The 13241-nt window shown below is 51.8% G+C and overlaps 1 protein-coding gene across 1 annotated transcript; it reads right to left on the reverse strand.

The window, feature by feature from the left end:
* Positions 1-8528: 8528 nt before the first annotated feature.
* DMRTA2 (DMRT like family A2) lies at positions 8529-10956 on the reverse strand. The gene is made up of 2 exons (XM_086841891.1): positions 10464-10956; positions 8529-10271 (listed from the first exon to the last, which is right to left on the reverse strand). The coding sequence occupies exons 1-2, from the start codon at positions 10954-10956 to the stop codon at positions 9394-9396; spliced, it is 1371 nt and encodes a 456-aa protein (XP_086698017.1). The 3' UTR covers positions 8529-9393.
* Between the last annotated feature and the right edge of the window lie 2285 nt (positions 10957-13241).

Below are 13241 nucleotides of genomic sequence, written 5' to 3' on the forward strand. Positions count from 1 at the left end.
AAATCATTTCTTTTTCAGATTAATCCCAGAACTGACCTGGAGCTCACACCCACGAGCACCAGCAGCGTGTTGCTACCTCAGGAAGCACTTTGGTTGTGTGCATCCTGCTTCCAGACAATATTCTGTGCCTGGGACTATGAGGAAACCAAGGCAACTTTAATCCAAGTGAGTCCAGGACCTGAGTGTAACATCTGAGAGCCCAGCTGACACCACAAACTAAACTGAGAGGAAAAGACACTCTCAGTCCACTGACATATGTGGCAAAATAAAACCCAACTAGCACAACCAGAGTGATTTACATCAATATTTTCATTGCTACTGTTGCTCATAAAGACTTCAAAACCTTTAAGAAAATCAGCTACAACTTCTGTTTTTTCCAAAACTGATGAGCAATGCTCAGACCTCAGACACCAGAACTGTAAAAGTAGTCATTTGTATGAAAATTTAAAAGGGAAAAAAGAAAGCATGACAGTAGCCTGAGGGTCAGAAGTTTTCAAATATTTCAAATTTAACATATGATCTGAGGATCTGTCAAAAAAAGAGTTCTTAAGTATAAAAATGTCATACAAATATCCTTTCTGTCATAACAAAGTTAATCCTTGAACTGGGGGAGCGGGTCTTTCAATTAAGGCTGAAAAGAGAAGATTGGTGATACCATAAACATCTGCAAAACAATAGAGACAGTCAACAAAGATGGCTCTGTGCAAAACATCTACTGAAAACCACCAACATGATCCCTTTTGCTGTTGCATTTTGGATGCCAGATGGCTGGAGGGAGCTCCAGCAGGCAATTTCTTAATGAGGGCGCCCCTGCCCGATATCATCGATGTCCATCAGATGCAGAATCTGCCCTGCTGAGGCTTCCAGGAAAACCAGACATTTCACCAGTGACTTCACCAGGTCAGTCTTAGCTTTTCACAGTTCACAGAACATCATTTGCTGTTGGTCAGTTCAGCCCATCTTATCAACACTGACTTCCCTTAGACGTTTCAGTGATGAGGAGGAAGATAAAAAGGCTGTGAGGCTCCTTGAACAGCCTTAGCTCCACTTTTGGCCCTGTTTCTAAGAGCACACCTATCACTTATCACCTCCATCGCCACAGATTTCCAGCCCAGCAGAGCCATTTCGCTCCCAAGATCTGAGTGTCCCATTTTGCCAGCCCTGATTCCAGTTAGGAACAAACCTTCCAGCCAAGCAGATTGGTGTCCTCATCTCACACAGGTTTGAAGCCCCTTCCAGATCCAAGAGTTACATGTCCTTGCTTGCCAAGACAGCACAAGTTCTTCTTTCAGTGACTACTGAAAACTAGCTGAGCCCTCTCCCAGGAGGGAGATTAGGAAGCCAAAGTGAAATGTGCACAGGGCAAGTTAACATTTCAGCCTGGCATCCAAATCCAGAGACCTTTCCCTGTAACCCTGAGGAAGTAACTCAGTAATGGTGACACACATGACAGTGCCTTTACCAGCTTCTCCAAGTGCCTGCAGTGAGTGTGAGGTTCATCCTGAGCATTTTGAAACCATTACACTCCCAGTAAATTACAGCTGGGTTAACTCATTAGTCTGCTATTCTTTGGACAACAGATTATGTTTGTAAACCACATGATGGGCTAATTTTCCTCCAAATCCAGCAAGTTTTATGCTACCACCAATTCTTATGTTCCCAGACATTTTCCAATGGATCTGAAAACAGAAATTCAATTAGTGTTTTGGTTCCCTTTTCACCCATTGAACAGGAAGAACATCTCAATATAAGTATTGTAGAAAAGAGGCCCTGAAAACAGCTTTCTGATCTCTTCTGGTGCACATGAAGCTTTCATGGAGAAGGGTAGAGATTTCTGTGAGAGGCTGGAGCCATGTTTTCCCTGCCAAATCTACTGGAGCAATTTCCCTACTCTTGGCCCCAGAGCATCAAGATTACTTTTTCTGTGTCAAAGTAAAGCTTCAATAATGTGGATAAAAAGAATGATTAGAGAAATCAAACATAATTCATCCCTCTAAGCAGGAAAAAAAGCCAGGCATCTCGTAGCACACATTCTAGCACACTGGACTGAGCATTGCAATTTTAGTCCTGTGTGCCTGATCATTTGACATTTACTCCTATTGAACAGGCCCTTAATTAGATTCTCCTGCCAGAATAAGATATCTGACTCTCCCCTTACAAAGCAAAGGCTCTCCAAGTTATAATCTCCACTACTTGCCCCATTCATTTAGCTGTAAATATCTATGGCTAACCTTGCAAGCAGGAGATTTAGAAAACTCAGGAAATCCATAGGTTCTACCCAAGGTAAACCATGGGCTTCCCCAAGCCATGAGAGGAAATCAATACCCCATATCCCACTTACAAGAAAGGGAGGTAATGTTTTGATACCTTTGTTCCCTGCAGAGCTGTTTCACCGGTGGCTCCCTCCTGCACAAATCCCAGCTCATTCTCGCCGTCTTCCCGTGCTGCTGTTGCTCCTCCTGGTTAGAGGCTCATGGTCGCAGTCTGGATCCAGCTCCCCTTAGCAGGGGCCATACCCCCCTCCCTCCCCTGTCTCCAGGTCCTGCTGACCTTTAAGCCCCTTCTGGGATCTGCTGAATGGTTTAATCACCTGCCTTGCTGGCCCTGCTTCTGTCCTGTTGAATTTCTGTGAGCCTCTCCTATATTCTGCTCCAAGGCTAGTGCCCCATTTCACTTCCAAACATCTGATTTTAGCAACAACCTCAGCATTTTAAGGCCAGCCAGTCTTGTTAAATCTCTCTGTAAACATAAACTCCAAGCAGATCTTTTTAAAAGCCTTTGTAATTCATGCTTTCCATCTGCCTGTCAGACCACATGAAAAGATCCACTCTCTGTTTCTGGTTTCCTTTCCATTTCCCTCTTCCCCCCAGGAGCCTGCCCTGCTGTCATGAACCTACTAAAATATGCACAGATCCTGCCCATCTATTATATTTTATATAGTGTATATATATATATATAATTTTTGTGGATATGTGTGGCAGATCTGTAACTACTGATGGGTCATAAGACTTTGGGTAACCTGCTTTCAAGGGATTTCTGTATCTTTTTTTCTGAAATTTATCTATGGGGTTTTTTCCACTTTTTTTTTTTTTTATCTGTTCATATATTGAGGGGGAAAAACTAATTTTTTAGAAACAACCTTAGCATAACTTTTATAAGCTTCACAGCACATTAATATGATCCAAAACAAGAAAGGATGGAATACAGAACAGAAAAAAAAAACCTCTCTGAATCCATACTAGCTGCAAATATACTCACATTGAGAACACACCCTTACCCCTCACAGATCTGCATTACAGAGCTTCTGTGTGAAGTCAGGAACCAGACTGCATCCCACATAACACCATCTCTTACAGAAAATTAAACCACAAACCAGTATATGACAAGATTTTGCTCTCACAGCCCATCAAAACAGCGCTGTCAGGAAGCAATGCTTTTCCCCTGTAGTTTAGAGTTTGCAAGGATTTAAGATAAAACCTATGATAAGACTTTAGCTCCCACATATAGGTAAATCCAATACTGCACAAAACAGCATTCCAAACAGAATTATCCCCCAGGCAGGTGTCTCATCATGCCCTTGTCCACCTCTGCCAAATTCATACCTGGAGATGTGCTTATGCCAGCTTTTGGATTGAACAGGCCTCAGACCAGACTTTATTATGGTTAGAAATGTTTACCAAACATCCAGTTGCAGTTAAAGCTATCAGTAATAGTCTGGTCTTTCAGCATTTTAATTTCTCTCAATGAACTTGCTCCCACACAAGCAGTCAGTGAGTCCCTGTAAGAACACCCATCACCACCCTACACCCACAGCCCCCTGCTCAGGCCCTGACCTGCATTGGAGTGTTTGTGTAATTGAGCCCCCTGACCTCTGTACAGCACCTGGTAACACTAATCTGAAATTAGGGGCTTTCATCTTTTCCTTGAAAATGTAAATCTCACCCTATAGGACCACCATACCCAGGCTGTGCAGAGAATAATCCAGCCTTAAAGGCTCCCTCAGGAAAGGCACATAAATATAGATATTATATATATTATTAGACAATGCACAGCAAGTGACACGTTTTCATCTCACTCTTGTAACACAGACACTAAGCTCTTATTTTAGTGAGTCCTAAATATTTCCTTAACACTGCATCCCAGTTCTCCATTAGCTCTTGTGAGCCTAAGACCCTCTCAGTCCCTTGCCCCGATCTTCTGTTCTGGAATTCAGCCCTTCCCTCCTCTCCACTCTTCTTTTACCTTTAGGCATTTTCCAGCACTAGAATTTCTTGCCCATACACCTTCTCCGGTTATTTCAGCTCACACCGCTGTCATCCCCGCACCTTTTAACCTCATCCTGCCCCAGGGCACTTCCCCCGCATCAGCACCGCACCCTCCTTTGCCGCCGCACTCGCTAATTCCCACCAGATCCAGCCACCGGGCACACAATTTATAGGTGAATTCAAGAGCAAGGGGGGATTCCCGGCTCCAGGGGATCCGCTGCTGAGCCCTGGCTGCTCCCGGGGAAGGCAGCAGCAGCTCTCGCCGGACACCACCCACCGCCCCAGCAGTGGCCGTGGCTCCCTGGGTCAGGAGCATCTCCTCCGTTGGTTACTAGATTCCCTAAAGACATAGAAATGAGGGATAGTGGCTGAAATGGAATAATATTCAGGTTAAAACGTGTGTTTAAATTTACCTTTTTTTTTTTTTTTTTTTGAGGTTTTTTTGGGGTTTTTTCCTAGTAAGCTCGTTTTGGAGATGAAATACAAACTAGCTTTGTGCAGTTTCAGGGTTCTTTTCCGTGCCTTTTATTTTCCGAATTTAGGACCAACAGCGGGTTTGTGGGGCTTTTTTGGTTTTCTCCCTAATAAAATGGTAGAAAAAAAAAAAATAAAGGGAAAACTGGAAAGGAACAGTAAAGGGAGAAAAATACTCTTTTCCAACGGTGTATTAGTATTTCCGTCGAAATCCGAGAGATGGAAATCGGAACGAATTTTCACGTGCCCCAGCTGGGGTTAAAGGCAGCAGAAATGGGTAAAACACTCTGTTCCTTTCCCGCTGGAACTCTGAGTCCCTCGCTCGCTTCCATCTGTTGAGTTCCAGCCGAGCCGCAGCCCCCGGGGCTCCCTGGGAGCCTCCGCCGGCTCTTCCTACGGAGCTGCTCCTCCTCGCTCCTTCCACCTGCTTAATCACGTTTAAATATATTAAATACTTTCCTGTTGTTGTTCTGGCATGGAAGTGATTGCCGCAGTTGCCATGGGGATGTTGTGACAGCGCGGGGGGGATGCCCGCACCGTGAGAAGAGGCAGAGGTGTCCCCTGGCCGGGGGACGTGGGAAGTTCGTGTGCCTGACCCCGGCTGTGCTGCCGCCGGTGACAGCAGCCCGGGAGCCACCCGGGGTACCGGGGCTCGCCCCTGCCCAGGGGAGCACGGAGGGATGGCCGGGGCCGAGGGGTGGGACGGTGAGAGCCGCGTTCCCTCAAGCGGTGCCACCGGCGGCACCTGTGTTTGCTCAGAGCCGCACAAAGGCCGCCCCGCCCGGTGAGGGACACCCATCCCATCCCATCCCATCCCATCCCATCCCATCCCATCGCATCCCATCCCATCCCATCCCATCCCATCCCATCCCATCCCATCCCATCCCATCCCATCGCATCCCATCCCATCGCATCCCATCCCATCCCATCCCATCCCATCCCATCGCATCCCATCCCAGGGATCCCATCCCAGGGATCCCATCCCATCCCATCCCATCCCAGGGATCCCATCCCATCCCAGGGATCCCATCCCATCCCATCCCAGGGATCCCATCCCATCCCAGGGATCCCATCCCATCCCATCCCATCGCATCCCATCCCATCCCAGGGATCCCATCCCATCCCAGGGATCCCATCCCATCCCTCCCCTCCTCTCCGGGCTGCGGGGTGGTTCCCAGCTTGGGAAGGGAGGCGGCGAGTCCCGGGACAGCGGCGATCGCGGGGCCGAGGGAAAGACACTCCTCGCTCCTCGGTCTCCGGTAAAACAACCCCCGGCTGTCCCTGCTGGAGCGGCCCTGACTGCCCAGGGCACCCCATGGCAGCAGGACCGCCACCCTTCCCTGCCGTGGGTGTCCCCCCGGCCCCAGCAGCGGGCAGGGGACGCTCCGGCACGACCCCGCTCCGAGCCTCGGCCAGCCGGGCTTGCGGAGGGCTGGGGAGGAGGCGGCTCTGGAAAGCGTGGGAGGGGAGCGGGGATTCCCCCCTCAGGCTGAAAAATCAACTGGCCAGCCTGGAAAAGCCCCCCTGCTCCCCTTCCCGGCCTCGCTCAGCCCGCCGGGCTCAGGCAGAGCCGGGGCCCGGCCGCGCTGCCTCGGCTGCCTCGCAGCGAGGTTCATTTTAGGTGAAGGAATGTCATTTCGCTACTAAATGGTTAGTCTAATTTGATCTTTATTATGCTGTGGATTAGGGCTGATTCATATTAAACACGAGTGCAGTTAATATAACTGCGGAACGTGTCCCGCTGTATGTACAGCAGCCGCCGCTGCAGCTCCGCCGCTCCTGCGACCCGTGGATTAAGATTTAATTAACAGGGAAGTTTGCGAGCAGCCTCTCTGCTTCACAAATAATTTATACTCAGTTCCGCCGATTTTTATTCAAGTGACAGCATTTTATTTTACTCTAAAAGGACCTGAATATTTTATGTTCTGCCAGAGGCTTCTGTATACGAACCTTTCCGAGGCAGCTTCAAACCCAAGGGATTTTTTTCTTTATTTTTTAAAATCTACGGGAATTACTTCAGCACGACAATTTATCAGATTCTCTCACACCCCCTCCTCCTTCCCCCAATCTAACTGCCTAAACTACCCACATGAAAGTTAATCGTCGTGATCCCCATTGTCGGTTGTATAAATCCAAGCTCAAGCCAACCTCCAAGACACGGCAACAATTCTGATAAATTGTCCTGCTCGCCTAACTACACAAGAATGGCTTTTATAATTAAAAGGGGAGCTGAGTTAAATCAACAGCCCCTAAGCCCTTCTCAACAGGGCTAGAATGGGAGAAATGTGGCGACCTGATTTCTTTAAGTAGCAGCTCTTTGTAGCCCGTTCATAATCCTAGATATGGAAACCCATCCTGCACAAAGTCAGCTGCCAAACAAAAAAGGAAAAAAAAAATAGAAAAAAAAAGTTTATTCAGATGCTCAACGTCCATCTTTTTTTTTTTTTCCCCAGTCTAACATAACCCTAGCACTTTATAACCAAACAGACAACTCCTTTTCCAATTAAAGTGGAATTAGGAAACTCAATCAAATTAGCTCACTATTAAAGCCCTTCTTTATTAAACCGTTTTATTGTAGTAATATTAAGTTTCACCCACTCTTGGAACACGAGACTTTAAAAAGTTTTCCATGTGATATTGATTTGGCTGCTCCCGGGATGGATCAGGGTCAAAAGTATTTGCCTAAGTGTAATCTGTAATATTTACTTACTTTTTTTGGTCAGGTTTTTGTTTTGGGTCGGTTTTTGCTTGGTTTGGATTTTATTTTTTTTTTAAGAAAATCTTAAAATTGTATCCAAATCGATCAATTGTATGCGGGATGGAAGAATTGCGTTTCGATGCAATTTGGTTTTAGCCAGGAGCTTCCTTCCATGGCTGTGGTGGGACTCCTGTCCTCCCAGCCCCACCAGTACATGAACTGGTTGGTAGGAGCCGCGCTGGCAGCTCCCGGCCAATGTTTACACTGTTATATTTGAAGTGAGAAAGTAAACAGTCCAGCTGTGCCACGGAGCGCTTCGCTGGGATTAGGTTTCCATACCAACCAACTTTAGGAGCTTTTACAGTCTTAATTCAACCACGCACTGAACTTGTTCTTTGTGAGTAATAGTTTTCCTGGGCCAAACACTCCCAAGACTGGCAAGAAAGTCACGCTCCGGCCTTCAGCGGGATCGCCTCTCGGGATGCACGGGGCACGCCCGCTGCCCTCCGCTCTGCCCAACACAGAAATAAATAGAGGCAGGAAAGCCCTTCTTACTTTTTGATCTCGGAGAACATTTGGACACCGTTGCCAAAAAAAAAAAAAAAAAAAAAAAAGAAAAAATTAAAAAGCCACTCCAGTAGCCTTTACTCTCAGATAAGGGTGAAGGACACACAGCTCCAAAAAACAGAGAAACCTTCCCTGTGCTATCTTAACTCATCCACCTCTGCCGCAAACTCATCTTTACATTCTGCAAAACGTCATTATTATAGATCCCTTCGCTTATTTTCACACAAAAGCAACTGAAAGGCACAATCAAATTTCAGATACGAGGGGTAAAACCTTACCGCTGCCACACAATCCGTGGTTTGCAAGGTGGGATTTGCTTTAAGCAGGCTTCTCTTTACAACAATGCCAAATTTCCTAAATATGACCAAAAAACATCAAGATATCGGGGGGAGAAATCCGACTTAAATTGAATACCCTCTGTAGGTTTGTTGGGGTTTGATTTTTTTTTTTTTCCCCACAGGCATAAATGAGGAAAAGACCAGAACCAGAAATAAACGTATTTGACAATTTCAATAGATAAGGAATTTGCTCTTGCTTGTACGCTTCATTTTATTTATAAATTTATCTGAAGAATATCTAGTTTGACCATGATAAAAATGTAATAAACATGTTTGTATTATTTGCATAAACTCCTTTAAATATTGACTGTACTTGTCAAATGCATTTCCCAAAACACACTTCCATCATCTCATAAAATACCACTTGCCATTCATAAGACCGATTTTTTTTTTTTTTTAATAGAAAATAACATTTATTTCTATGAAATGGAAACACAGAATTACCTGTTAGAAACAGCAAGAAGTTTGCTACATCGGAACAAGAAAGCAATTTTCTTGCAGATCACAAATGAAGGAGGCTTATTAAACCATCATACACCATTGGCGCCGGGGTCCTACGGACAGTTACAAATATATCTACTTTCCAATGTTATATACAGACCATAACGTTTCTGGGGGCGGGAAGGAAAAGGTTTTCAATTTGACAATGTTTCATCTATATGCCTGGTAAGTATTACAATGCGCTGCCTAACCTTTAGCTTAACGTTAATACCAAGTTCACCTACGAGTTACATTAATAACTTAGATTTCCATTTTATAACATTATACACTTGCTAGTATACATATATATATATATGTATGTGTGTGGGAAAGAGCGCGCGTGTGTGTGTGTGTGTGTGAGCACACCCCACGACGCGCTGAGGATATCCATGCTTATGGCCATAAGCAACAAAGAGCGACTCATGTCTGGACAATGAAAGTGCACCTTTATCACCTCAATACACCTACGCCTGTCCGCGCCGGGCTCTGCGCGGGGGGGAGAGGAAGCCACCCGTGTCCGTCCACCCGCGCCTACCTAGCTACCTCTACACAGCCGAGCTTTAGGAAGCCGCTATTGCTTCTCGGGGGTGTTGTTGACCATGGGCCCGTAGAGCCCGCCGGAGTACACCTGCTCCTTGTGCACGGCGGAGCGGTCCCGCATCAGGTCGCTGAAGGCGTAGTCCACGGGCGGCCGGAACCCCAGCGTGGGCATCAGCCCGGCCGTGGAGTAGGGGGTCATGAAGGCCAGTCCCCGGCTGTGCGCCGAGTAGGCGAGGCGCAGGGGGTTCAGTCCCAGGTGGGTGCCCAGGGGGTAGGCGCCGGCCTCGGCCCCGAAGTGCGTGGCGTTGGGCTGCAGCGGGGAGAAGGCGGAGCGGCTGCCCAGCGTGCCGATGGCCGGGGCCATGGCGCCGGCGATCAAGGGCCGGTGGTGGGCGGCGGCGGCGGCGGGCGTGGGCGGCAGGCCCTGCAAGGCGCCGTCCCGGGCCCAGCCCTCCTCGGGGCCCTTCTCCGGGCCGCGGTTGTTGAGGATCTGCTCGATGGCCTGTACCACGTCCCCGCCGCAGCCCTGCAGCACCAGCTCCAGCACGCTGCGCTTGTGCGCCGGGAAGACGCGCGTCAGGATGTCGATGGGAGTCCGCTGCCGGCCGCCGGCCGAGGGCGACGGCTCCTGCTCGTCCTTGTCCGCCTCGGAGCCCGAGTCCGAGCCCAGCGGGCTGATGGAGCCCGGGCTCTCCTCCCCCTCCTTCGGGCCCTTGGAGACGGGTGAGCTCAGGAAGGACTCGCCGTCCCCGTTCTCCGAGCCCGAGCCGTGGCGAGCATCTGGGGAGGAGGTGCCGGGCACGGACTCGCCGTCCGGGGAGAGGGGCTTGCCGCCCGCCTGCTGCGGGGTGACGGCGCGGCTCGGCAGCAGCGTCTTGGGGAACAGCTCGAACTTCTGCATCTTGGACTCTGCGGGTCGGGGGGGGAAGAAGGAAGATACACCTTCAGTCAGTGCGGCTGCCCCGGGCGAGCTCCGCGGAGCGCCCCGGCCGTCGGGCCGGGCCACCCGCCCGCAGCTCCGCGCCCCGCTCATCCCCCGCCGCCTCTCCGGGCCCCTTCCGCCCATCACCGCCGCTCCCAGGGCTCGCAGCGCGGCCTTACCTGAGGCGCCGGCGCCTCCCTCGCCGCCGCCCCCGGCGCAGACGGAGCCGAACACCTCGTACGCGGGCCGGGGCGGGATGATGCCGTTGGCGGCCGCCAGCGCCAGCCCCTCGGCCGTGCCGTAGAGCAGCTGCAGCTCTCGGGCCTCGTTCTCCTCCTGCGCCTGCTGCCGGCGCAGCGCCACCTGAGCGGCCATGACGCGCTGGCGCTCGGCGATCAGGGTGCACTTGGCGCACATGCAGTCCTTCCAGCGGCAGTACCGCTTGTGGCCCTTCAGCGCCGACACCACCCCGTGGTTGCGGCAACGGGCGCACTTGGGCGTCCGCGGGTACTTCTCTGCCGCCCGCAGCAGCAGCGGCGGCGCCCGCAGCAAGCTCCCGGCCACGCTCACCGGCAGCGTGGCCGCCGCCGCGGCCGCCGCGGCCGCCACCGAGCTGGGGGGCACCGGGGGGGGCGCGGCGGGCACGCTAGGCAGCTCCGACCGCAGCTCCATCCCGGCGAGCCCGCCCCGAGAGAGCGGCCCCCCCTCCCCGGCCTCCCCCAAAGCCGCGCGGGGCGGGGGAGCCCCTGCGCCGCACCCGAGCCCGGGCGCGGAGAGGCTCCCGGCGCCTTCGAGCGCAATCACGGGTGGGGGGCACACAGAGCCCCGGGAGCGGGCATGCAAACCCCAGCGCCTGTCCTCTCGCCTCGCTCCACGGCCCCGTTCCCCCGCAGCGGCACACGGCCCCGGAGCGGGGTTCAAGTGAGGAGGGGCCCGTCGGGAGCCGTTCCGCGCCCTCCTCCCCTCCGCTCCCGAAAAGCAAAGCTAACACAAGAAAATCCAAGAAAACTTAGATCGTTCTCGCTTCCTTGCTCTCCGTGCGCATCTGGCGGGGCAGCACCAAGTCCATCGCTCCAGGCTCAAAGCCGAGCTCTCCCGTCCGCGCTTGCGGGGTCGCCCCGGTGCAACCCGAGCTGCTCCCTAAACTCCGCTCCCCCGTCCCCCTGTAACTGCAGCCACAGACTAGCAGCGTCCCTTCAAAGAACAATCCGGCACCTTCAACGACAGGATCCCTCGCCACGAGCCGCAGAGGCTAAAATCCAGCGGAGAATAGCAAAAACAAAAACAAACAAACAAAAAAAAAATTTAAAAAAAAATGATATAAAATAAAATTCGCCCCGTCTCCCGAGCAGCACCTCCGCAGCCGGGAGGAGCCGGGCTCAGTGGCCGCGGCGGTCGGGGCAGGGCCGGGCCGGGCCGGGCCGGGCGCGGAGCCCCCCGGGACGCTGGCGGTGCGTGCGGCCGGAGCGGAGCGGAGCGCGCTGCCCGCCGCGCCGCCACTCGCGCTATTGTTGCGGCCCGCGTTGCCATTAGGCAACATTTGACAACAATGTGGCGCCTGCCATTGGCCAGGGCCCGCGGGCGCCGCGCTGATTGGCCGCCCCGCGCTCCGCCGCGGCCGCCCGAGCGCGCCGCGCCCGCCGAGCGCCGGGAGCGGCCGGGGGGCACCGCGGGGACAGCGGGGCAGCGTGGGCGTGGGTGTGCCTCAAAACACTGCCCGCTCCCCCGCCACCTGAGAGTTTGGCTCTCCTTTCCTTTCCTTCTTTTTTTTTTTTTTTTTTTTTTTTTTTTAATTCATTGGAAACGGTACTTGCCAACCGTTTGATTTTTTTTTATTATTTTTTTTTCCTGGGTGTTACTTGTCAAAAGGGGAGGGGGGAATGTACTGTGGAAGGTGACAATTCAATTTATGGTCTCTCCCCTCCCCTTGGAGATTTTGTTTTATGATAGTACGTAACAACTCCTTCCTTCCTTCCTTCCTTCCTTCCTTCCTTCCTTCCTTCCTTCCTTCCTTCCTTCCTTCCTTCCTTCCTTCCTTCCTTCCTTCCTTCCTTCCTTCCTTCCTTCCTTCCTTCCTTCCTTCCTTCCTTCCTTCCTTCCTTCCTTCCTTCCTTCCTTCCTTCCTTCCTTCCTTCCTTCCTTCCTTCCTTCCTTCCTTCCTTCCTTCCTTCCTTCCTTCCTTCCTTCCTTCCTTCCTTCCTTCCTTCCTTCCTTCCTTCCTTCCTTCCTTCCTTCCTTCCTTCCTTCCTTCCTTCCTTCCTTCCTTCCTTCCTTCCTTCCTTCCTTCCTTCCTTCCTTCCTTCCTTCCTTCCTCTCCCCTCTTTCCCTCTCTTCTCTCCACACCCGCAGGTGAATGTCCAAGTGCTGCCGCAGCAGGAGAAGCCCGAGGTGAGTATGATTTTCCATCTTTTCGTTGCGCTTTAGCCTGGGGGAGCCCTGCCTGCCCTTCTCTCCCCAGAAAGTAAAGTTCGTTCTTTCTCCTGCCAGCTGTTTGCGTGACTACATGTTCAACAGGCGCCTTCCCCGCGGGGACAATAAACCCGAGGGACTGATTTTGGAGGAGGAGGAGGAGGAGGCTGCCGGGCTGGTAACTGTATATTAACCCCGGAGCTTTTGTTTTAGCATCAGCCACCCCGGTTTGACGTCATCTTCGCTGGTAGCGGGAGGAGGAAGCACTTCGGTGGGAAATAACGCCGTCTCCTTTCCCCAGGGTTCTCCCCTCTCTTTCCCACGAGGGATCTCCATGCTCCTCGGCACTTTCTAAAGTTTTTTTTCACGAGTCCGTAAGTCCTTGCCCGTAGCGGGAACCCTGTGCCGGTCCTAGGGGCCTCCTCCCGCCGCTTCAGCATCCCCACCCGCGCTCCCAAGCCGGAGACCTGTTCCCGGTGCCTTCCCGGGTGGGTGGGTGCCCCGGGCGAGCCGCGGGAGCCGAGCCGGGAGGAGAGGACAGGAGAGGA

This window comes from Cyanistes caeruleus, chromosome 9 (assembly GCF_971803275.1).
Source record: "Cyanistes caeruleus chromosome 9, bCyaCae1.hap1.1, whole genome shotgun sequence".
NCBI classification, from domain to species: Eukaryota; Metazoa; Chordata; class Aves; order Passeriformes; family Paridae; genus Cyanistes; species Cyanistes caeruleus.